The sequence below is a fragment of the Pan troglodytes genome, chromosome X (genome assembly GCF_028858775.2).
Source record: "Pan troglodytes isolate AG18354 chromosome X, NHGRI_mPanTro3-v2.0_pri, whole genome shotgun sequence".
NCBI lineage: Eukaryota > Metazoa > Chordata > Mammalia > Primates > Hominidae > Pan > Pan troglodytes.
In genome coordinates this window covers 108,813,415-108,838,309 of record NC_072421.2, presented here as the reverse complement: position 1 = coordinate 108,838,309, position 24,895 = coordinate 108,813,415, and the positions used below count along the sequence as shown (strand labels likewise).

Genomic DNA, 24,895 nt, shown 5'->3' with positions numbered 1-24,895 from the left:
TCAAAGGCAGCCTCAAATAGGAAGATATGGCAGAGATCTTCAGGGTCAAGGATGTGGCGGCAGGTAAATAGTTCAGAGATATTTGGTGTATCAGAGTTAAGGGCTCTGTGTTTTATTGAGCCAAGGTCCAAGATATTGGTAGGAGGTCTGCAGCTAGGCTCAAAACCATGTAGCCTCTGTCATTGGATCCACTACTAGGACAATATGCAGGATGCCTATTGAACTAACAGTGCTAACCAGTGACTAGGGTCATTTGGACATGGTAATCAATAGCTGTCACAACACCAACAGATAATCCCATCCTAGTACTCATGACACTAAATTGAAATGCTCTATTTCGATGTATCTCACCTCATCGGACTGTGAGCTCCATGAAGTCATATTCATCTTTGTCTCCCCAGTGACTGATCTATATGTAAGTGCTTTGTATTGCCAAGTGGTTAAAAGGACAGGCTTTGAAGTTAGATAGATCTGTGTTTATTTGGCTTCATTGCTCTCCACCTGGAAAACTTATTGTCTCTGGGTCACAGTTTTCTCAAGCCTAAAATAGTAATGACAATAAATACTGACTTCTAGAGTTTCTTGTGAGGGTAAAATGAGATGACAGATTTGGAAGTACTTACCAGAGTGCCTGTCACAGAGTAAGCATTCAATTAGTTGGTAGCTCTGATTGTCATTCTGTGATCATGGAATGAATGGATGAAGGACAAGTGGGCCGAAGAAAGGTGTTGGCCAATTTGATGAGGTCAAGACCCAGGACTGGAAAGAGGCTTAATGAGAGTGACCCTGCAGTCCTTCAAGTCGCCTTCTCTTCTCTGGGCATCTCTTGGATGATTGGGAGGCTGACACAATGGGGATAATCTTTAAGTATATCTCCTTTTGTGTAAGGCTTGCAATCGTTTTGATTGGGAAAACAGGGATTGAGTTAACCTTAGGTGGGGGTGATGTTATTAATATAAATATTTTTCTAATGTAACATATTGCTCTCTGCACCCAGCAAGCTGTTGTTAGTTTGTGAGCACCATGCCTTTGGAAAGCCATTGCTGGCAGCTTGAATGGGAAACTTAGAACAATTAGAGGCTTTGAACACTTTCAAACTAAGAGGTGGTATAAGCATGTTTTGACTTTATGGTTCCTCCAGGGGTTTCCCTGATGTGCTGGACTAATTAACAGATGTAATTAGGAAAGCTGAGAAGTGGGGAGACTGCAGGAAGCAGCATACTTTCCCAGGGACCCTCATCTCTTTGTGCAGAAAGGGGGTTGGGGAGACTGTCTGTCTGTTGTGGAGAAGCAGTAATGCTTAGGATGCTAGCAGGCATGAGGGTCCTGGGAACATGGCTCTACTAGTAGAAACTCAGGCCTATTGGGACCCATTGCTCATGATGAAGTTTTCCTCTTCTGGTTTCACAGGAAGAAATGGTATTCTGGGCCACTACCAAGTTTTCGGCCAGCTTTTAGCAAAAGTTCAATTTTTGTGTGTCCAAAGCAGTTAAGAAATGATGTCCTTCTTTTAGAACTCATTCAGATGAAGCAGCACATTTCCACTTCTGGGTCAGCTACAGTCAGGCTGCAGAAGATTTTTCTCATCTTCCTTGGCCCAGTCCCTTGCCCTAGAGTTGGGCCAGGAGCTTCCCGTCTTTGAGGCTCTGAGAAAAGGTGACATTTATAGGGCCATCTGCTGGTTGACTTTTCTTCAGAAAAGGGCATTCCATTTGTACATAGTCTCAGTCTTACTCTTGATGCAATTGAAAGTACCATACATGAAACATGGATAGACAATGGTACTCAGTATATCATCCCTCACTAGGGGTCATGATTCAGACTATGAATGTGGTAGATGTTTTAAGAAAGAGAAAACTCCTGGGAGCTGAAGATGATGGCCTAGATGGGAAGCTTTTCTCCTTGTCAGTGTAGTGTGAGGTTCATTGTCACAGGACCATCATATACAATCAGTGTTTCTGCTTTCTCCATAGGTAACTTGTCTCCATGATTTCTTTGGTGATGATGATGTGTTTATTGCCTGTGGTCCTGAAAAATTTCGCTATGCTCAGGATGATTTTTCTCTGGATGAAAATGGTAAGCATAACCACTGGGTTTTATTGCTCCATTGTTCTCTCCCCTTCTATCCTTTAGGATTTCCATGGGTTTGTATGGTGTGGAAAGCATCTATGCATGATCCTTCAAGGGCTTATAATGTTAGTCTTTCTCCTGTATATTTGGATACATGGGTCATGACCCATGTAAGACTGAAAGACTGACTGGATATCCCAGAGTCCCAGGCTCCAAACTCAATAAAACTCACTATCTGCCCCAATAGTGACCATATTTCTTGAACCATATATTGTGTCACATGGGATAACAGGCACAATCAGACCACAGGAAGGAATATTTTCAGTCAGAACTTGGATATTGTACATATCCTTTTTTCTCCATTCAATGTCCTCCAACTATTTAGCTTGTGATTATGGTTCCAATTTAGAGAGATTTTTCCACAGTATTCTTAGTGTCAAACCCTTTTCACACCATCAGACTTGCTGCCCCATTCGTCTGCCTTGTGATTCAGGTTTACAGAGGGTTGTTAATAATAAGAAGGATCTAATCGTCTTCCCATCTCCCTTTGTTTGAGTCCAAGCTCCAGGTATACATTAAAGGTTAATTAGCTCACGCAGCAACAAGGGTAGAATGTGATGCTGATAGAAAGATACATTCAGAGCATATTTCCCATTTAGGAGAAGCAAAGTGTGAAAAAAAATCAAAGGGAATTTTGCTAATATAGACTTTATAAACAACTCAAGTGACAAGAACCCTGTAAGAGGTGGCATTTCTGCTGTGTTCCCTTTAGGAAGAAGCAATGACTATAGAATAGCTAAACAAACCTCAGGTTATGTCCAATTTCCTATACCTTCTGTATCTTCAGCTCTGGACAGTGATCACTAAAGGTCACCAACCAAAACAAGAAGTGAAACAAACAAAAAGGGGCTTTCTGCTTAACTCAGTTTCCTAAAATATTCAATTTACCAGAAAAGCTCCTCTAATCTTTCTGTTCAATTTATATTTCAATGCACCTTTAAGTAGGAGGCAACAAGAAAGTGTTTAAAGGAAAGGAAGGACTATATCCTCTACTCTGCTGTTTGATTCCCCTTTGTGCATCACAGCACACGGTTGGAAAAACTGTAGTAGAAAGAGCACTAAACTGGAACTCAGGAGACTTGACTTTTAGACCTTGTTTTACTAATTTCTTGTTTTGTGGCCCTAGGCAAAGGGGTTAAGTTTTTTGTACTCTCATCAGCAAAATGAGATTAATAATCCTTCTAATAAATTAGCACTATTAGTGCCCAAAATGACCATAGAAGGGGATGCTGAGTGACCTGCATAGAAAGGGTGTTCCAAAGGTGTCAGACTGAGGCTAGGGCAAATACAAGAACATTTGGCAGACTCTCCCACACACCAGCAAGCTTTCTTAAGTTTTTAGTGGCAGAGTCACTCCTGGCCCATTTATTCATTAACCCCCCATAAGGGATGGCAATAACATACATGGGAAATCGAAAAGAACTTGATAAATGCAAGATGGTGGTGGTCATAGTGCTTATTTATATAAAGTGACATGATATCCATCATGTGTCTATCAACGTGTGGCATGTAATAGTAAGTGGTAGCTCCCTACCTCTCCTTCAAATTACTCAATGGATGTTTCATCTGTGTAGCTGTAACCTCTGAGTTGTTAATCTCTAATTCAGGGAAATTAATTAAACATTATATCAATAGGTGCTATTCTGAGACATAGCTAGCTTGTCCATAAATGATTGAATTGACTATTTAATTGCCTACTTGACCTGTTTATGGACTCTTGCCCTTGTTTTCGTAATTCAGGGGCTTAAACACCTAGCTTAGCCCAGGTGGCTTTTGAAGGTTTCCCTAATGCCTCCCTCCCCAGAACCATGGCTCCTACTAATAATAAGGACCACATTGTAGTCCTGACCCATTTAGGTCCTTTGGCCTGTGGTGGTTATTGCGGTTTCCAGAGGCTGATAACATGCTGAGCCTGTTTTATCCTCTACTAAGCTGTCTGTGTCCTTTTGCCCCAGAATGCCGAGTCATGAAGGGAAACCCATCAGCCACAGCTGGCCCAAAGGCATCCCCAACACCTCAGAAGACTTCAGCCAAGAGCCCTGGTCCTATGCGCCGAAGCAAGTCTCCAGCTGACTCAGGTAACGACCAAGACGGTGAGTGCTCTTTTCCTAACTGTGCACGCTGACTTCATTTATGGAGGACAATACTCTCTGCATGCAGAGGAATCAGTTCCTCATGAACACCACTGTGTCTCCATGAAATCCTATTCTATCAATTCAGGGACTAAAACAGTCAAACTTGTTTGGAGTCATGGAGGCACAGCTACAACCATTATTCCATTCAAATGGATGCAAACCAGAAGCCTGGCCCATGTCTATGCTTGCTGTAATGCTTATTTTCATGGTTGTCATCATTTTCATCATCTTCAACATCATGTGGCAAAAACATATTCAATGGAATAATCAAATTAACCATAAACCTGAAATTAAAAATCAGAATCAAGAAAAAGAATATAAAAAACAACACCCCAAAGTGTCAACATAGTTGACTCACTTGAGCTTCAAATTTGACTCTGAAGTAATTAGAAGCCAAAACAAAAAGGGAAACAAGTACACTACATATATATGCCATATAAATAGGGGGACAAGATAAATTGTATAAACCTCACAACTGGAAAGTAAAGCACAGACCAGGTTCTAAAAGAAAACAAAGATATTTGCCATGGAAGATTCTATTTAGTGGATAGTGAGTTATCTAAAACATGTGGTCTATTGATCACTGCCAACCCATGAACTATTTATTACCAGTCAGTCTGTGGCAAGATTAGGAGCTTGTGCCAAATGTAAATAAACTATGCCATTAAGCAAACCATTTAGCTCAGCTGCCTTTTTTTCAGAGCCTGATTTTATTGATGAAGGCAGCAGTATGTTGATTTGCATTCTGATGTGAACCCTATCTTGTCTTGGACCCACAGTTTGAGTGACACTGATCTAAGAGGCAATGTCTTCCATTCTTTTATAACAAATATCAAAAATAAAAGGCCTTAGAAGTCCAAGTTCAGAAGCTTAGATTTATGCACAATTTGAGGTTCTTCACACTAAGGAAACTATATGGTCCAAAATACTTATACATTTGTCATCCCAAGGCTCAGAATTTATCATGAGAATTCTTGCAGTCTGAGAGCCTTGGGAAAACAAAAGTGCCCTTCAGTTTGGGGCATCATGAGTAGCCTGATGGCTACGAAATGCTGGTGCCAAGACGAATAGCCTGTACTGCCTGCATCAGACTGCCAGGAGCATGCATATTACCAGCCATCTCTTTATTCTTGGGTTGAGGAAATTAAAGTATGAAAAGGCAACCCAGGCTTTTAGTACTTCCATGTCTTTGCACTCCCTGTTCCCCCATACCTGGAATGCCATCCTCTAACCCATCAGCCTTTTTTGCTTGAAAACTCCTATTCATCCTTCAAGACCTCACATAGAGATAATTGTTCCAGTCTCTGCAATACCATAGCATGCCATTCATATCTTTGGGGTAATATTCACCACACTGTGTTGTCAAGTATGTGTTTACCTGTCTACTTCCCCAATTAAATGCTGAGCCCCTCAAAGGTAATGTGGTAGGTTCATTTTCATATCATCAGTGCAGAGCATAGTGCCTGGCCCCTAGTAGATGCTCCAGTAATATTTGTGAATAAATAGATGCACAACAGTACCTATTTTACCCAACATGGTGCTAGAGACCAATCAAGCATTTAGATAATGTTTGCTGAAGAAATAAAAAATACATGTGCCTTGATGCTATCTTGTTCAAATGTACAGAAGAGCACATAAATCTATATCTAAGCAAATTTATATTGCTGAAACTACAAAGACCTAGGTTTTAACACCTGGGCTGAGAATAAAATTTGACAGTTTTTAAGCAGAGACTTGCAAAAAATACACTTTAAAACACTTGGTCAAGATTAATAAAGTCTGGCAATAATTGCTTAGCTAATCATTTCTCAGAAACAGCAGTAGCTATTTCTGGGATTTCTAACCTGTATTACTTGTATCCTGCTGTGAAACAAATTCATTACCCCAAAACTTAGTGGCTTAAAGAAAAGGCATTTTTTTTTTTTATCTCACAGTTTTGGTGGGCAAGAAATTCTAGAGTGTTTTATCTAGGTGGTTCTGGCTCAGAGTCTGTCATGTGGGTATCATTAAAATATTAGTAGGGGCTGCAGTCATCTGAAGGCTCAACTGGGGCTGTAGGATCCACTTACAATATGGCTGTTGGCAAGATCTCCTACCTTAGTTTGTGATCCAAGAGAATGAATAAAGAACAAGATGCATTGCCTTTTGTGATCTAGTCTCCATAGCCAACACTGTCACTTCTCCTTTATTATATTCATTGGAAGCAGTCACTAAGTCCAACCTACATTCAAAGAGAGAGGAACCAGACTCTATTTATAAAAGGAAAGAGTGTTGAAGAATTTGTAGATCTCTTTTTAAACCACCATATAACCCATCAGTTAGAAATTCTCAGGTGGTATCAGCTTGAAGTAAATAGATCCTCTTTGCAGACTGCATCCAATTGGTTACCCAGCACACATGAACAAAACTACCTATAACTACACAGTTTAAATATATGTCAAATCATTGATCTCCAGAATGCCACCTACAGAATTTCCCTTCTACAAAATATGCACCTCACTGACTCTAAAATATCAGAGATATAACGTGAATATATTAGAACTCAATGAATATTTGTCAAATTGAAGGGAGTTACAATATAAGAGATCCCAACCCAGGCTTTGGCAGGCAAGATCTGCTCTTGCTTTTTCATAACTCCTTCACTAAAAAAAAAGAAAAAAAGAAATGAGGATTTATTCCAACCCACACGATAAACAGAGTAACCAATTTGGGTGTATGAGGGGAATTTGCTTGGCAGATAGCAGAATTACAAATAACCTCTGTTTCCTACCACCAATCTAACATGGTGTTCTCAGTTTAAAGAATTGGAATATTCATTTATATTCTGATGTTCATGAACATAAATGAAGTCAAACCCTAGTCTAGACAATCTTTATGGCAATTGCCAGAATGTTTGGGCTCATCTCAGATAATGTGTCTATAGCCTCCTCATGATTCCAACCCTGAAGGGCTGTAACATAACCAAGCCCATTTCATGGGAGTTTGTTTAAAGCCTAGTCCAAGGCATCCATTCAGTGAACATTCCATAAGGGCAAAGCTGATCTCAGGCAAAACAGTACCTTAGCTAAAGTTTGGATTTGCTATACCCATTTTCCCCTCTCCACTTCCACCTCACTCAGGACCATTCCAAGCTGGGACGAGGAGATTGGTAAGATATGAAAGAGGAGAGGGAGATGACTCTCTAAGAAGTCCCAGCTACGCCACTTCCTAGCTTTGTGATTTGTGCAAGATTTTTGCCTTTTCTGAGATTCGATATCATCGTTAGATAATTCAGAATTTGAATCTCTATAGATAAGGATAATTTTCCATTGTTATCAGTTATTTACAATTTACAGAGTTGTAAAATAGCTCCCACAGAAACAAAAGTGGATAACCAGAATGATAAGCTATAGACAGTGCATACTTTTCATATGGCATAAATTTCTCCTTACAGACATTTGAGATTTAAAAAGTAACAATTGTTTCATAAAATGTCAATTTTTTTTAGCTGTTAGCCAGGGACATGTACAGGTTAAAATACACTTAACCAAATGATAATAGGTTAGGTGGGGCAAACAGGCTTTGTTCATTTCTAGGACATGGTAGTACCACCCTGTTTCCATCCTGTGTTAGTCAGTCTTGGATGTGGAACTTGTGAACAGATTTATAAAACTTCTTTCAACCTGAGTAACAAAAGACTCTTAGAATCCAAGTCTATGGAAGATAGACCAATGGAAGATTGTCTTCCTTTGAAGACAAAAGAAAGACCAAAAGTGCTCCTCTTTAGCAGGAATTCTAACCAAATGAAACATTGGCTGGGTTCAGGTTCAGTTTAAGGAATGTTTTGATGTTCTACTTCATTGGAAAATATACAGGTTTGATTCTGGTTTGAACAAGTTTGCTAGATATCTATATCTATATCTATATGGTCAAATTCATGGTTCAGTTAATAGCTAGGTTCATTCTGACTTGAGGTTTAGTAAATTGATGCTATTTGGTCTGTAATTTGTGCTATAATTTGATTCTTTATTCCTTAGTCTTTAGACCTTAAGTTGTCCCTTTCCTGTTCTGCCCCATGAATAAATCAAATCCTTCTACTTTATTTCCTTCAAGTTCAATCCTCACTTCTGCCAATATTGAGTTTGCCCCAAATGGAATGTCTGTTGCTAAGCCCTAAACTCAAGTTAAGTAAGGATTTGGTTGTCTATATAATATTTCTGTAAGGAGCTCATTTTCACCGGGCAGAACTGATGGACTCTTAGAATCCAAGTCATATTAGCTATGTCTGTCTTTAAATCAGGCCATGGAACTGTGGTAAAAAGATAAAATCTGAGCCCAGGAGGCTCCTATGGGATATTTGAAAAAAGCTTATGCAGTGCCACACTTTGATTAACCCCAGACTTGCCATTTTGATGAGCGAAGGTAAGCCTGGCTTCAGAACTAAAGAAAGACATGTCTCTCTCTGTTTCCATTTCAGCCATTAATGTGTTAATTTTCCCTTTATGTAACTTTGTCCCCAGTTGAATTGAATTGAATTAAAAGGACAAAATAGCTAGTTGCTGGGAAGGAATCTTTCTCTTTCTTTCTTTTTTTTAAGGAGCCCCCGAAGGAAGCTAATTACCCACCCTGGTAGGCTGAGAGAATTGTAATGTGATAATTAGTTTGCTATTCTTCAACAGTAAGTCATTGTTGTAGCAATCCAATGTTCTCCATTCCCCTTCCCCCAACTCATGTGCACCTATTTCTGAAAGTCCGACCTTTTCCGTTCCCAAATTCATAAGAAAGAAAGCCTTCTCTAACAAAATATACAGCCTTTAGAAGAGGAGGTCAAGGGACACAAAACAGCAGGGTTCATGAAAGACCTGTATCCCAGGGTCCTTCTTTTCTGAAACTAGTAGGCTGCTTTGGGTTGCCTAAGATAGAGGGACTTGGTCATTCTGACCTTCCTGAAAGTGACTGTCTAGACCAGCTCTGCTCAATAGAAATAGAATGTGAGCCATAAATGTAAATCATGTATGTGATTTTACATTTTCTAGTAGCCACATCTTAAAAAGTTAAAAAATGGGCAAAATTAATTTTGACATATTTCATATAATGATATATTCAAGATATTATCATTTTAACATATAATTAATGTAATAAATTACACATTCTTTGAAATTGAGTTGTATTTTACACTTACAACGTATCTCAGTTCTGACTAGCCGCACTTCAAATGTTCAACAGCCATGTGACTATTGGCTACTGTTTTAAACAGCACAAGAATACCTTTCTTCTCTAGCTAAGAGAGATTCATGATAACAATCTTTTTACGTGAATTAGATGCTATGCACTTTGCAAAATATTTCCAAATCTATTACCTCAGTTGTTCCTCATAATTGCACTATGAATTAAGTTGGAAATTGATAATTATCTTTTTTTTTCATTGGGGAACTAAGATACAAAGTTTAGGATCTTGGGATCTTCCATGTCACACATTACTTAGCACCCAAGAGCCAGAACCTCGCTCTCCTGACTTCCCAGCAAGCATTATTCGCAGTGTCCCACTGACACACAGTAGTATGTGGGATGTGCTGTCTGGTGAATGCAAAGGTCTACGTTGGATGGTCCTTGCTTCTTGGCTTCTTTTCCCCTTCTCCCATCTCCAGGCTAGGGAGGTGGAAAGGCAAGGGGTGGGTTGGTGTCTGTGTCATTTCCTTTGTGCTGCTTTGAGCAAAGTCCCACAAGTAATTAGGTGCCTTTCAGTGCTACAGAGCACTGAAACAAGACAGCTTAGACATTCCTTCAGCTCCCCTAGCTCCCCTACCAGCAACTCCAAAGGGAAGTGGTGTCCTTGACAGAGCTGTGGGAAGAGAAAAACTTCCCCAGTTCCTCCCCCAATCTGATTCTTCTAAAACCTGCTTAGAAAATGATTGGAGCAAGCAGTATAGTGGGTGCCAGTGAGCACCCCATAGTGCATGGTATATGGTGATATTTCCCTACATGAGTCTTATCAGCCAGTCTTGGCTTGGGACTTGTGTTTACACACAACTGAATGTGCAAAGTACCCCTCTAAAGTACTTAGTAGTGCTAGGCGCTATGAAGAAAAGGGATGTTAAGATGAATTCCCTGCCACTAAGAAATTTATGATTTATTTGGGTAACCAGTATACATGTAAATTTTAAAAATATATTTACAAATACTTATATAGCTCCTATTATGTGTCAGGCAACTGTTCTAATCGCTTTACTTGTATTAACGAATTTAATCTTTAACACCTTGTGAGGCAATTACTATTATCCCCATTTTGCAGATGAAGAAACTGAGGCATACAAAAGTTTAGTGACCTGCCCAAGATCACACAGCTAGTAAGATGATAGAACTGGAATTTAAACCCAAGCAATCTGACTCCACAGTCCACAATTTTAACCACTGAACCATTAATGCCATGTTAATGGTAATAACTTATTTAAATGCAAAATGCATAATAGATACTGGTAGTAAGTATTATGGGAACTATTGGAGTTCATGGGAGAGAGCTCATTAGGGACTAAGGTGCTAAGGGAGGAATTCCTGGGAGAACTGGAACTTGAAGAAGGGCTATATGTAAATTGATAAGGAGATGGATACTTCTGGCTGTCAGGGAAGCATGAACAAAGGGGCAGAGGTGGTGATGAATATGGCTTATCAAAGGAGGCTCTTAACTCTACCTCTCCAGCCCCGATCTTCCTTCTGGATGTCAGACCCATAATGCCTACTAAACAATCCTGTGTATATGGCTTATATGTGACAAATACAAGCTATCTAAAAATCAAAAGCATTTCCACCTCCCATCTCTTTGTCTGACAATAGAATTATCATGCTTCCCGGGTTCAACACCCTGGTGCTATTTTTGACTTCCCACTCATTAATCCTGCATACCCACTGTGTGCTGTTGTTATCATTGTTGGACATGTGAACCATCTCCATGTGACTTATACAGCAGTCCTTTCCTTTCTCTTATGACCTGATGTCTCGATTATTTCGCAGACTCCTTAGCAATATTTCTGCTTCAAATCTCTGTCCACTTATCCATGTGGTGTGGTGCCACCACATTTCTCATCCTAAAACACCATTTTCATTGTGCTACTTCCCTGCTCCAAAACTTTCAGTGGCTCCACACTGTTCATTGACCAACACAGCTTCCCCTGCCATAATAATGCTGAGAGGGTAAAAAGAGAGAAAAGGATAGGGCCAATCATTTTGCTTTGGGGAGCACAGCAGTAAAATGCAAAAAAAAAAAAAAAAAAAAAACAGAAATAATAGGCTTCACCTAAGGAAAGCTTCGATTATCTGATACTTGACCAACTAGCCAAAGAACTAGCACTCAGCCTACATAGAATGATATCTCATCTCTTGTGGACTAGGATTTCCTAACTCAGTGCCTATAAATTGAATACTTACTCAGTGCTAGTAGTGGTGGTAGTAATATTGATAGAAAATACAATTTATTGAACTCTTTTCTATGTGGCAGGCACTTAGATAAGCATTTTATGTATAGTCTGCCATGTAATCATCAAAACAGCAACAATTGAGATAATTATTATTCAAATATTACAGATGGGGAAACTGAGACTCAGAGAGGTTAGGTTAGCCCCAGGATCACAAATCTAGGAAATGGCTAAGCCAGGATTTAAAACTTTGACTGATTCCAAAGCCTGTGTTCTTTTCACAAATTAAGAACAGTGCAGTTTATCCTAGTCCCTGCACCAGGAAAACCAGCAGTCAGCGTTGACAACAGGCTAGCTCCACCAGAAACATGTTCTGTTTCTCAGTAGGAAATAAATGTTGACAGCATTGTCAACCCTGAGAAAACAATTCTGGCACTTCCATCAGCCCCTCTACAGATGTCCTCTTCTTGAGGGAAACTCATCTGTGTCAAAATATTGCAGGATTGGGTATATACATTTGTTTTGTAACAAGGAAGACTCTTACTTCTCCCCCTTATTTAAAGGATTCATAACTTCATGCTGTCCAAGATTCCGTAGGAAATATATTTAAAATTCAAATTCCATCTTCTGAAGTTACAGTGTCTCACAACCTACAATTGAATTTGGCTTGAGAGCAAACCCTATGATCAAATCATTGAAGAACTATTCCCAGGCTCTCAGTTCTTGCTCCCCTAAAGGATGGGTCTAGGGAGAGGGACAAAAGCTTTTCCATTGAGCAGAAACAATTAGCCAAAGCAATCCAGACACCCTGCCCAAGGGCTCTTTGGAATGTATTTGTGAAAACCACAGGGTCTGTCTCTTCACCTTGTTCTGAAGTAAGTTGAAACCACCTTGGATCCACTTGGATGGCCTTCCAGGAAAACTCCCTCTATTTGTAAGGGGAAAACAAGTTATCTTTGGACTGGAATGAATAAAATCTTAGAGCATCTCAGTATGAGAAAAATGAGGAAGTGGCAGAATTGTGTGTTGAGATCTCCCTCTGCAAGGCATTAGGGAGTTACAGAACACAAGACAGAAAATGAATCACTAGAAGTTCACAGTGGGAGGTATGTGGTGTGCTAACTTTAAGGAAATTTTGAAATAGAATCTGTGAGCAAGTCCAGAAGCCACTATCCAGTGAGAAGGGGCAGAGTTTATACCATTTACGCAAGTCATACCCTCTCTGAGCCCCTATATCCTTGTTAATTGAAAGGAGACTAGTAATACCTGGCCACCATCTCTTAGAGCTATCAGGAGAATAATGTGAGTTCATGTATGGTAAAATGCTCTAAAAATAACTGCAGAAAAACAGCTGAAATTATAAAAAGGGCTCTGAAATTATTATCATAGCTCTTTTGATAAACTGGGGTTGTTTTCAATGAGCAATATTTCAAAATGACATCAAATAAAAACCACGAGGCTTGATTTTGAGTTGGGCTCAAATGTTGGGCTTAGGATGGGAGGGAAAGCCAGGGCTAAGTGAATGAGCATTAACTTGGTTTGGTCTGTGGTCAAAGGTTGGGAGAAAAGTAGATGCCAAGCTGTCCCTTTATTTTCTGTACCATTCTGGTCATGCAAACTTGAGCCCAGAAAGTATAATGACTCATGTAACCTGCTGCCCAGGCAGCTCTATAATTGCTACACCTGGGGTCTCTTATGCCCAACTTGTACTCAGTTGCTTCCTAGTTTCCAGGAATTGGTCCAGCCTCCAGACAAGGGTATCCGCAGTTTGGGAGTTTAGCATCCACTCTGCCTGGCTAGTGACCCCACTCTGTCCTTGGCCACTCGCACCAAAAACTGGACTCTCTCATTGTTCTTTGGGAACTAACCTCTCCCTACCCCATCCACACACATACCCCTTATTCCTCATCCCCCAGGGACCCATTTTCCCCCATATATTTAAATCTCTGTAAATCTAGATAAGTCAGCCTAGTTTCTTTACCAACCATCCTGTTTGGGCTTGTCCTGTTCCATTCTGACAGGAAAGGCAGACAGAGCCAAGGAGCTAAAGATGAGTACAAAGGCAAGAACAGGCATAATCATTCAGAGGAGCCAGTGAACCAAGACTGCAGGACCAAGCTTGGCAATTGTGCTGCGTAGCTGAAGGGCACCAACTGAGAGGGTTGACAGACAGGGCATAGATACTATCTTCCCAGAGAACTCTGTAACATGAGGGTAGTTACATGTCATGCTAATGCTCTGTCTGCTATTGTTTTATGACACTGTGTATGATACCCAGCTGGTTCGGTGAATGAAAGAAAGCTCTTGCTAACCACTTTCTAAATCTAAACCAGACAAATAGTATAGAAGCCCTGAAGATGGGTGTCAGCTCTGGTGTCTATCTTCTTTTCATTACTTTCTCTTTTCTCGGCCACAACTTTCACCCTCCTCCCTAGCCTCCATCAGAAAATTGTCACAGGAAGGAATTTCAGAAGCAATTATTATTATTATTTTTTAAAGAGCCTATGTTAGCAAAAACAAACAAACCATATAGGCTTTGGAATCAAAGAGACTTACATTCAAATCCTGTATTTGCTACCCCTAGCTGGAACATGTGTGTGCATGTGTGTATGTGTGTGTGTGAGAGAGAGAGAGAGAGAAAGAGAGAAAGAGAGAGAAAGAAGAGTGCCTGACCCATCATAGACACTCAATAAAGAGTAATTTTTATCCTATTTTTGTTGATAAGATTGAAAAGATGGCCTAGGAGATAGAAAAGTTTTTGATGCCCCTTGTTGCCAAGGGGAAAAATGGACTATAAAAGAGTTGAAAGAGATGAGAGAATTTGGACCATGTATAAATAAAAGGTCAGAACAGTGAGACAATGCTGTGGTTCTGAGAAGGGAAATGAGAAAGAGAGACAAGTTAAAGAAGGAGAAGATCCACCAAGGCATTTCCTAATTGCCGCTTAGAAATGAAAGCTCAGAGACAAGAGCTAAGGATGGTTAGCAAAGAAGAATAAAGGAAAATGAAGGATATCAAACAGTGGTGCCATTTCTAGCCACTCTTAAAATGAAATGTGGATCTACATGGATTTACCAATCCAAGGACACAAAGTTCATCAGACCCTATTTGTATTATTTCCTGCTGCTTCTTTTACTTGACATTTATGTGAATTGGCTCTAGAATCCATGTCAAATGGCACCTTTCCAGATTTTTTTTCCCACAGAATCCATAGACAAAGTGTGCACTTGAATACATTTTATCTAGTCTGTAAATGTAGGGCCTCCTTTAGCTTGTAATGAATCTACATTTAACTGTGCAAGTCTACATTACTTAATTTCTCTATGTCCACTTTTGGATTTCATTCTACCAGGGAACTCTGGGAACGTCTGACAAAGTGTCTGCATTTTTACAACAGTGCAGTGAATGGTAGTTAAATTATTAAAAGCTGATTTCCAAAATGCTTGTTGAATGTTGATGACAAAATTAAGTCCTTTATTTACAGACAGCTTAAGATTAATTCTTAATTTTAAAAGGGAGAGGAATGGGTGGAGGGGAATTGGGAACATATATAAACGTACACATATGCAGAGAATATATAGAGAGGCATATATGGAATATGTACTTATGTACTGCCCCTAAAGTTACTGAGTGAAAATGTTTCAGAGGATACTGACAAAAGACCTAGAAGTTGCTGAAGAGCCTATGCATTCAGCTCTGTGGCCAATAAATAGAAACTGATTCACATGGAGACACGCTTGTGCTTAACAATTTTCCACACTTTGGCAAGGCCAGTGGACTCATTTTTAGCTAGGTAAGTGTGTAGGTAAAAAAGACAGTTCTAATATTGAGGGTATAGCAGCCATCCCTTTATAGCTTGGCTAACAAATACTGGGACACTAGAATCTGTAAAGTATATAGCAATCATGTAAAACAAAATGCCAGAGGAGAACTTACCGGGGTTGCCCACTACTCAGACTTTATGGCCGAGGTCACAGCTCTTTTGGAAGAGTTCTATTGTGTCAGCTCATATAGGTCTCCAAGATTGCTTCTTACCTTGAGTGCTACAGGCAGGTCCTGCTGGGGAAGCCCTCAGGCACTGTAGGTGGTCCATTAACTGTTTCAACTATTAACTCCTTCATTTCCTACAAAGAGTAATTGACTGCTTTGCCCCATTGCGACTCCACAGACTCTTGCCTTTTCCAAAGTGCATTTGTTATTCACAAAAAAGCCTAGTGCCTTGACAAAGTCTAGTGCCCACATTCTTGGTGCTATTTGGCACAGGTCATGTTCTTTGGGTGGTTGTATGTATGTATGTTCTTTGGGTGGTTGTATGGTATATAAATACACTACTCTATGCTTATCTGGCCTCTAGGTCCCTATCTACCATGGTGTTCATTCTCTCCCTCCCCTGTGGCCTTAGTGAACCATCATCATCCCTCACCTGGATTAGTGCAATGTCTTCTAACCAACCTCTTTGCTTCTACCCTACCCCTTCCCACTCTACCCTCAGTCTTAACCAACCACAGCAGCTGGAGCTTTAAAATGCAAATTTGATCATATCACTTTCAGCTTAAAATTCTTCTGTGACTCTCCTTCAGAAACCAAATGCAAACTTCTTAACAGGCTACACAAAAAGGCCCCCAGGGGCTGACCCTTATCCTCTGTCTCCAGCCTCATCTCCTGAAACTCTCTGCTGGCACCCTGTGCTTGAGCCATTATGAGTTACTTGCACTTCTGTAAACATAATGTATTCTCTCACACATTCATATCTTTGTCCCTGCTGGTGCATTTTTTTTAACTTTTATTTTAGGTTCACGGATACATGTGCACGTTTGTTATATAGGTAAACTGCATGTCATGGGAGTTTGGTGTACAGATTATTTTGTTAACCAGGTAATAAGCATAGTACCTGATAGGTAGCTTTTCTGATCCTCTCCCTCCTTCCACCCTCCACCCTCAATTAGGCCCCATTGACTGTTGTTCACCTCTTTGTGTCCATGTGTTCTCATCATTTAGCTCCCACTTATAAGTGGGAAATTAAGTATTTGGTTTTCTGTTCCTGTGTTAGTTTGCTAAGGATAATGGCCTCCAGCTTCATCCATGGTAACGCAAAGTACATAATCTTGTTCTTTTTCATGGCTGCATAGTTTTCTATGGTGTATATGCACCACATTTTCATTATCCAGTCTATCATTGATGGGAATTTAGGTTGATTCCATGTCTTTGCTATTTGAATAGTGCTACAATGATTATACACATGCATGTGTTGTTATGGTAGAATGATTCATATTCCTTGGGGTATATACCCAATAATGAGATTGCTGGGTCAAATGGTAATTCAGTTTTATTATTATTATTATTATTATTATTATTATTATACTTTAAGTTTTAGGGTACACTGAGGTAATTCAGTTTTAAGTTCTTTGAGGAACCACCACACTGCTTTTCACAATGGTTGAAGTAATTTACACTCCCACTAGCAGTGCATAAGCATTCCCTTTTCTTTACAACCTTGCCAGCATATTATTTTTTTACTTTTTTTTTTTTTTTTTTTTGAGACCGAGTCTCACTCTGACACCCAGGCTGGAGTGTAGTGGCATGATCTCAGCTCACTGCAACCTCCGCCTCCCTGGTTCAAGCGATTCTCCTGCCTCAGCCTCCTGAGTAGCTGGGATTACAGGTGCACGCCACCACACCCAGCTAAGTTTTATATTTTTAGTAGAGACAGGGTTTCACCATGTTGGCCAGGATGGTCTCGAACTCCTGACCTTGTGATCAGCCTGCCTCAGCCTCCCAAAGTGCTGGGATTACAGGCATGAGCCACCGTGCCTGGCCAACTTTTTATTAATAGCCATTCTGACTGGTGTGAGATGGTATCTCATTGTGGTTTTGATTTGCATTTCTCTAATGATTAGTGATGTGAAGCATGTTTTCATATGCTTGTTGGCCACATGAATGTCTTCTTTTGAAAAGTGTCTGCCTGTTCATGCCCTTTGCCCACTTTTTAATGGGGTTGTTTATTTCTTGTAAATTTGCTTAAGTTCCTTATAGATGATGGATATTAGACCTTTGTCAGATGCATAATTTGCAAGTATTTTCTACCATTCTGTAGGTTGTCTGCTCACTCTGTTGATAGTTTCTTTCACTGTGCAGAAGCTCTTTAGTTTAATTAGATCCTATTTGTCAATTTTTGCTTTTTTTTTTCAATTGCTTTTGATGTCTTCATTATTAAATCTTTGCCAAGTCCTATGTGCTGAATGGTATTGCCTAGGTTATCTTCCAGTGTTTTTCATTTAAGTCTTTGATCTGCCTTGAGTTAATTTTTGTATATGGTGTAAGGAAAGGGCCCAGATCCAACCTTCTGCATATTGCTAGCCAGTTATCCTAGCACCATTTATTAAATATGGAGTCCTTTCCCTATTGCTTATTTTTGTCAACTTTGTCAAAGATCAGATGGTTGTAGGTTTGTGGCCTTATTTCTGGGCTCTCTGTTATGTTCCATTGGTCTATGTGTCTGTTTTTATACCAGTACTATGCTGTTTTGGTTACTGTAGCCCTGTGGTATAGTTTAAAGTCAGGTAATGTGATGCCTCCAGCTTTGTTCTTTTTGCTTATCCTTGCTTTGGCTATTTGGGCTATTTTTTTGGTTCCATATGAATTTTAAAATAGTTTTCCCAAGTTCTGTGAAGAATGTCATTGGTAGTTTGATAGGAATAACATTTAATCTGTACATTGTTTTGGGCAGTATGGCCATTTTAATGATATTGATTCTTATTATCCATGAGCATAGAATGTTTTTCCATTTGTTTATGTCTTCTCTGATTTCTTTGAGAAGTGTTTTATAATTCTCATTGTGGAGATCTCTCACCTCCCTGGTTAGCTGTATTCCTAGGTATTTTATTCTTTCTCTAACAAGTATGAATGGAATTGCATTCCTGATTTGGCTCTCAGCTTGGCTGTTGTTGGTGTCTCGGAAGGCTAGTGATGTTTGTGCATTGATTTTGTATCCTGAGACTTTGCTGACATTGTTTATGAGATCAAGGAGTTTTTGGGCAGATAACTATGGGGTTTTCTAGATATAGAATCATATCACCTACAGAGATAGTTTGACTTCCTCTCTTCCTATTTGGATGCCTTTTATTTACTTGTCTTGACTGATTGCTCTGGCCAGAATTTCCAATACTATGTTGAATAAGAGTGGTGAGAGAGGGGCCAGGCGAAGTGGCTCTTGCCTGTAACTGCAGCACTTTGGGAGGCTGAGGCAGGAGGATCACGAGGTCAAGAGATCGAGATCATCCTGGCCAATATGGTGAAACCCCATCTCTACTAAAAATACAAAAATTAGCCGGGCATGGTGGTGCATGCCTGTAGTCCCAGCTACTTGGGAGGCTGAGGCAGGAGAATCGCTTGAACCTGAGAGGTGGAGGTTGCAGTGAGCCGAGATTGCGCCACTGCACTCCAGCCTGGTGACAGAGCAAGACTCCGTCTCAAAAAACAAAAACAACAACAAAAAAGGGAGTGGTGAGAGAGGACATCCTTGTCTTGTGCTGGTTTTCAAGGGGAATGCTTCCAGCTTTTGCCCATTCAGTATGATGTTAACTATAGGTTTGTTGTAGATGACCCTTAACATTTTGAAGTGTGTTCCTTCAATGCCTAGATTATTGTGGGTTGTTAACATGAAAGGATGTTGGCAATTCTAATGCCTAGAATACCTTTCCTATCCTCTCTGCCTATGTGTTGTTATGGTAGAATGATTCTATCTCTGATTCTTCTTTTTTTAAGGGCTTTATTGAGATACAATTTACATAACATATAATTTACTAATTTAACATATGCAACTCAGTGGGTTTTAGTTTGACCACAGAGTTGTACAACCATCATCACTATTTAATGTCAGAATCTTTGCCTTCCCCAAAGAAAACTTGTACCCATTAGCAGACTTTCAAACTCCTGCCCTTCCTCCAACCCTTGGAAACCATTAATCTACTTTCTGTCTCTATTGATTTGCCTATTTCAGATTCATCTTTCAAGATTTCTCAGGTGTTGCCTCCTCTTGTTTGTCTTCCAGGCCCCAGATTTCAAAGTCTGTTCTCTGAATTCCAATAATACCCTATGCAAGGCTATGTCTTAGCGTTTATTTCACTGAATTCTTGCCTGCCTCCCCCAGGAAGTAGCTTACTCCTCTCTGAAACCTCGATGTCTAACACTTTGTTTGGCTCATAGGTAGAGCTCCATAGCTACTGGCTAAATGAAAGAATGACAGGGAGGAGGGCTTCTCAATGAGTGGGTGAGAGATGAGTGAGGATATAAGCCAGACAGTGAATGCTTAAGTGTCCATTTTTCAGCTCACTTGCGCTTAAATAAACTTACCAACCACTACACTGATGTCTCTTCCATCTCTACAGTTAATGTGCATGTTCCAGAACCTAGGGAAATATTTCCATAAGTGGTGCAGAAGGAATGTATCCTCAGGAAATATTCATGATACAGCAGTTTAAGCTTTACCTATGGGACTGACAGGAACACTATCAGGCCATCTTTCTGCTTAATGTTTTCAATTTTCTATTTATTCTCTCTGTCTCCCTCCCCCCCACTCTTTCTCCCTCCCCCTCTCTCTTCCTCTCCCCCACTCTCCACACACCCTCAGGATATTTGCCTTTGTTTTTGAAGCACATTTTAGAATATCTCTGTTTAACAATTTAGCTCTTAAGATTAAAAAAAAATACTTTAGTATGAAGTGTCTGAACAAGAATCCACTTTGAAAGCTGTTTAATTGTTCCATTTTAATATTCCACTTTTCTTTCTTCATGATTGGATATTAAAAAGCTCATTAGCAAGGGAATATAAAACAATTTAACAACACAATAGAATATAAAGATGTTTAAAAAGAAACTCTGATTTTCAGCATTTTCTTGGCTAGAGCCAAATGTGGGTGAACCCTGATTCTGGCTACCATTTTGGATCTTTATGTGTCTCTATGCCTTTCTTCCTGTTTCAACTTCCTCCTTCTCTTTTAATATCTTATCATCTTCCTTGTCTCTTTTCTCCTCCATTCCCAATCTCTTTGTCATTCTCTCTTTTTTGATTTTCTCCTCTGCCCATTCTGCTGCTTGAGCCTTCTTTTAATGTTTCACCTTCTGTTTCTCCTCCACTTTCTCTTTCATTCTTCCTGACTAGCCTATTTTCTCTTTCTTTCCTCCTGTTCTTTTCACACATGCAGAATGAGGTAGGAAAGGCACAATGGTGTGGCATGAGCAGGAAAAGAGAGGGGGAGAGACTAACAATGGGGCTGTCTTTCACCTACCCCATCATCTGGCACCAAAGGAAATGTGCACTGGTCCAAATTGCCCATATTTCTTCCCCTTTAAGGTAAGGCACATAACCTCTCTGTGCCTCACTTTTGTCCTCTGTAAAATTAAAGCAAAATAATACCTTCCCAGACTACCTCCCAGAGATGTTAGGGGCAAACCTGGGAAGGAATATGAAAAATGTTTGAAAAGAAACAGACCCCTGTGATTGGGAACCACTGAGGAGGAAAGGGTGGGAGGATGACGGCCTTGCACTGCATAGGGATCCAATTAACTGAGGATTGCAGTTCTTGCCCTTTTGAGGAATGTGTTTCTTTTCACCTTTGTTCTACTCACCAAATCACTTGGTTGTCTGTGTACCTTGTTTGAATGTTCTTAGTGTCTTCTGAGGGGAAGGATAACTTGCTCCTTTGTATGCTGTTGATTTTTATCCCTTCCTTTTCTCTTGCCTTGGGCTAGCAAACGGAACCTCCAGCAGCCAGCTCTCTACCCCCAAGTCTAAGCAGTCTCCCATCTCTACGCCCACCAGTCCTGGCAGCCTCCGGAAGCACAAGGTATTATGTCTCTTATACCTTACTAAACCTCTTTGCACTCAGTTTCCTGAATGGCTTGGTGAAGGTTTTCTCTTCCATTCTAACTCAACAGCACATTAAGGCCAGAAATTTTCTTCATCTGGCTTCATTAGCTTGAAGTTCTGCAAATCCAAGCAGGGAGCAAGCTTCTAGTCACTTTTATTTATTCCTCCAATTCCTGACTTATTTCCTGCTACATTCTAGCACTTCTTCCAAAGAGTTTCCAAAAGGTCTCCAAAGCTAATGAGGTAACCAAACCATGCTTTGGGACATGGGTTGAACACTTGTCTCCCCAGTTCAGAGACATAGCAAAGGGGGTGTTCAGGGCACTTTATGTCGCCAGGCACCAGTCAGTGGAAATAACAAAGATAGCAGTCCCAAAAAGTTGCACTGAGTTACTTACTCCATTTAGGTTTACTGGACATCAACAAATGAATAGCTCCTACTTTTGCTGTGCACTTTTCATTACCAGGCAGATTCTGATGCAGTATAGGAAGAGAGCACATATACACATTGCACTGGCCTTGGCCACCATGTATACCCCTTAAACTATTCCAAATAAGTATATCATTAAATAACAAAAGCACATAAATTCCCTAGCCCCGCTATCCAAACAGATTCTCACCCAGAAATCTCTGTGTAGAAAATGTGGGTTGGTTACTGCCTTGAATCTCTTATACCTAAGGCAGTGTTGATGTGGCTTCTTCTCTGATTACCATACTGTGGAGCAACTTCCTCTAGCCTTCTCTAATCTTTCTCCTGCTCATAAGACTTGGTGTGAGATGGTAAAAGGCAAAAAGCCACCAATATGACTAACTGCATCACAGAATCAGAGATGGTCAGAGCTGGAAGACACCTTAGATGGAGATAAATTAGTTTTATTTGATTCTCTAAATAATCTTATGAGGTTTGACATTTTACAGATGAGGAAATTGAGAGCCAAAAGGTTAAGTTACTTACTAGGGTAACATATCTAGCTATAAGAGTGGCACCCAAGTCACCATCAGTGGTGTGCCAGAGCCAGCTCACAGTAGGTGGTGAGAGCTGATTGTGTACATTGCTTCTCAACTCTGTATTGAGTGACATCACGTTTTTAACTTGAATTTGGCCATGGTGGGAATATTTACACCATGGACATTAACAAATACTATAAGTCAAGGTTGTTTTTTTCTCACAGCCAGTTGCTAAACATTTAACAGCATACCACTGCCCGACATCCATTTTCATTTTATTTTTTCTATATCAGTCTTTTAATTTCCTGGCTAATCTGGCTACTGCCTGCCCCATAATTTCTAATGTCTGTTCCATTGCTTTAATGGCCCCTTTAACTTCTGCTATTGAACCTTCCAGAACTTTCTGATTATCCTGTTGAGCTATTTCATTTTACCAAAGAAGTATTTGCTGAACTCTGTGTAACCAGTGTTACCTAGAGATTATGAGATGGATGAAAATTATTTTTACAGTTGGCTTTTAGTTATTCTTTGCTGAGCAGTAAAGCTTGTAAATATGGACATGCCAAGATAGGAAGTCTACCTCTGTTGTTCCACTGCCCACACAGCACCTCCTATATGCCTTTCTGCCCTTATCTTCCTTTTGGTAAGCATGATTTACCCCAGCACCTTCCATTGGTACCTTCCCTAAAGTGTGAAGGCAGCTTGGACATTTGTTCTGCACACTCAAGTTATTCAGTTTTTCAACTGACATGTTCAGGTCATTTATGCTGAGGACCCATCATCCACAAGCCCACCAAGGTGAGTTGTTTGCATTGTTAAACTATTTTTCCTGGTTGGGCTTGCAGACACTTATAGCTTGTTTGTTTATTGACTCAATTCTAACCATTGAAGGACTAGAACAAGCTCACAGGTGGCAGCATTGTCAGAGCTTCACTGTTTTCTTAACTGTGGAATTTTCAGTGTTTCATTTTATTTTTAAAATTACTCTTTTTAAAGACAGTTAAGCAAGCAAATGTTAAGTAATACATTATATCATTTTCTAGAGCAAGCTTTTAAATAAGGTAAACATTTAAATTTGGTATAATTCTCACTATTTTTAAAGCTCTTTATTTTTATATCACTTCAAACTTACAGAAGAGTTGCAAAAATAATAAACAACTTATGTATCTCTTTACAGGGATTCACTAGTTGTTTATATTTTGCCTCATTTACTTATTTTTTATGTTCTCTCTCTCTATGTATAATATATGTAGACATAATAATACACAAATAAATACATATAGTACATGTTATTATTTTTTCTTTTATTTATTTTATTTATTTATTTATTTTTTGAGATGGAGTCTCGCTCTGTCTCCCAGGCTGGAGTGCAGTGGCACGATCTCGGCTCACTGCAAGCTCCGCACTCCCGGGTTCAAGCCATTCTCCTGCCTCAGCCTCCCGAGCAGCTGGGACTACAGGCACCAGCCACCGCGCCTGGCTAATTTTTTGTATTTTTAGTAGAGACGAGGTTTCACCGTGTTAGCCAGGATGGTCTCGATTTCCTGACCTCGCGATCCGCCTGCCTCGGCCTTCCGAAGTGCTGGGATTACAGGCATGAGCCACTGCACTGGGCCTATTTTTTCTGAACAATTTGAGATTAATATCACAGGCAAACATTATGCCCCTTTATCCCTCAATATGTCAGTATGTAGTTCCTAAGAACAAGGATTTTTTCTTCCATAACCATAGCACGATCATCAAAATTAGGAAATTTAACACTGGCACAATACTATTATATACTTGCAGTCCATATTCAAACTTTATCAATTGCTTTAATAATGTTCTTTTTCTGGTCCAAAATCCAGTCTAGAATCACATGTTGCAAGTTCTCATGTCCCTTTAGTCTTCTTTAATCTGGAAAAGTTCCTGAGACTCTCTATCTCTCAGTACAGTATATTATAGAAATAAAAGGTCCAGGCCAGTTATTTGGTAGAATGCCTTTCAATTTGGGCTTGTCTGATGTTTCCCTGTGATTAGATTCAGATTCTGAATTTGGGGCAGGAATATCATAGGAGTGATGTTGTATCCTTTCAGTGCATCCTATCAAGAAGCAATAGTGTCATGCTTACACCACCAGTAATGAAGATTGAACTGGTTTTTCTGAATAAGATAAAAAGCTTGTGACCCTGTCTCAGTCCCCCTAGGTCTCAGGTCCTAGATTCATGCTCCTCCTTTCACACAGCTACCTGAACCTTAGCACCATCAAGTCTCTGGGCAGCAGGCCTGAGCAGATCTCATCTGAACTTCTGTCCAAGTGGACCTGAAAGGTGTGAGTCATGATGCAGACAGGAAGCAGATGGCTGAGGCCATGACTTTCCTCCTGCACAACTGGAAAAAACTTGAAGTCCCAGCATCCCTTTGGTAATTTTTGATGGCTGTGGTGGG

At 40.0% G+C, this 24,895-nt stretch overlaps 1 protein-coding gene across 9 annotated transcripts in view; it reads left to right on the top strand.

The window, feature by feature from the left end:
• DCX (doublecortin) overlaps positions 1-24,895 on the top strand; it is a 117,561-nt gene that overhangs the window by 77,204 nt on the left and 15,462 nt on the right. For 3 of the 9 annotated variants that reach the window (XM_009439525.5, XM_529107.7, XM_054677162.1), the window contains exons 4-6: positions 1,974-2,076; positions 4,086-4,208; positions 21,403-21,497. In XM_009439525.5, coding sequence (XP_009437800.1) covers positions 1,974-2,076; positions 4,086-4,208; positions 21,403-21,497 — 321 coding nt within the window. Of the gene's footprint in view, positions 1-1,973; positions 2,077-4,085; positions 4,224-21,402; positions 21,498-24,895 lie in introns of all 9 variants that reach the window. The other 6 variants (XM_003317633.6, XM_054677159.2, XM_054677163.2 and 3 more) reach the window with 3 other exon arrangements.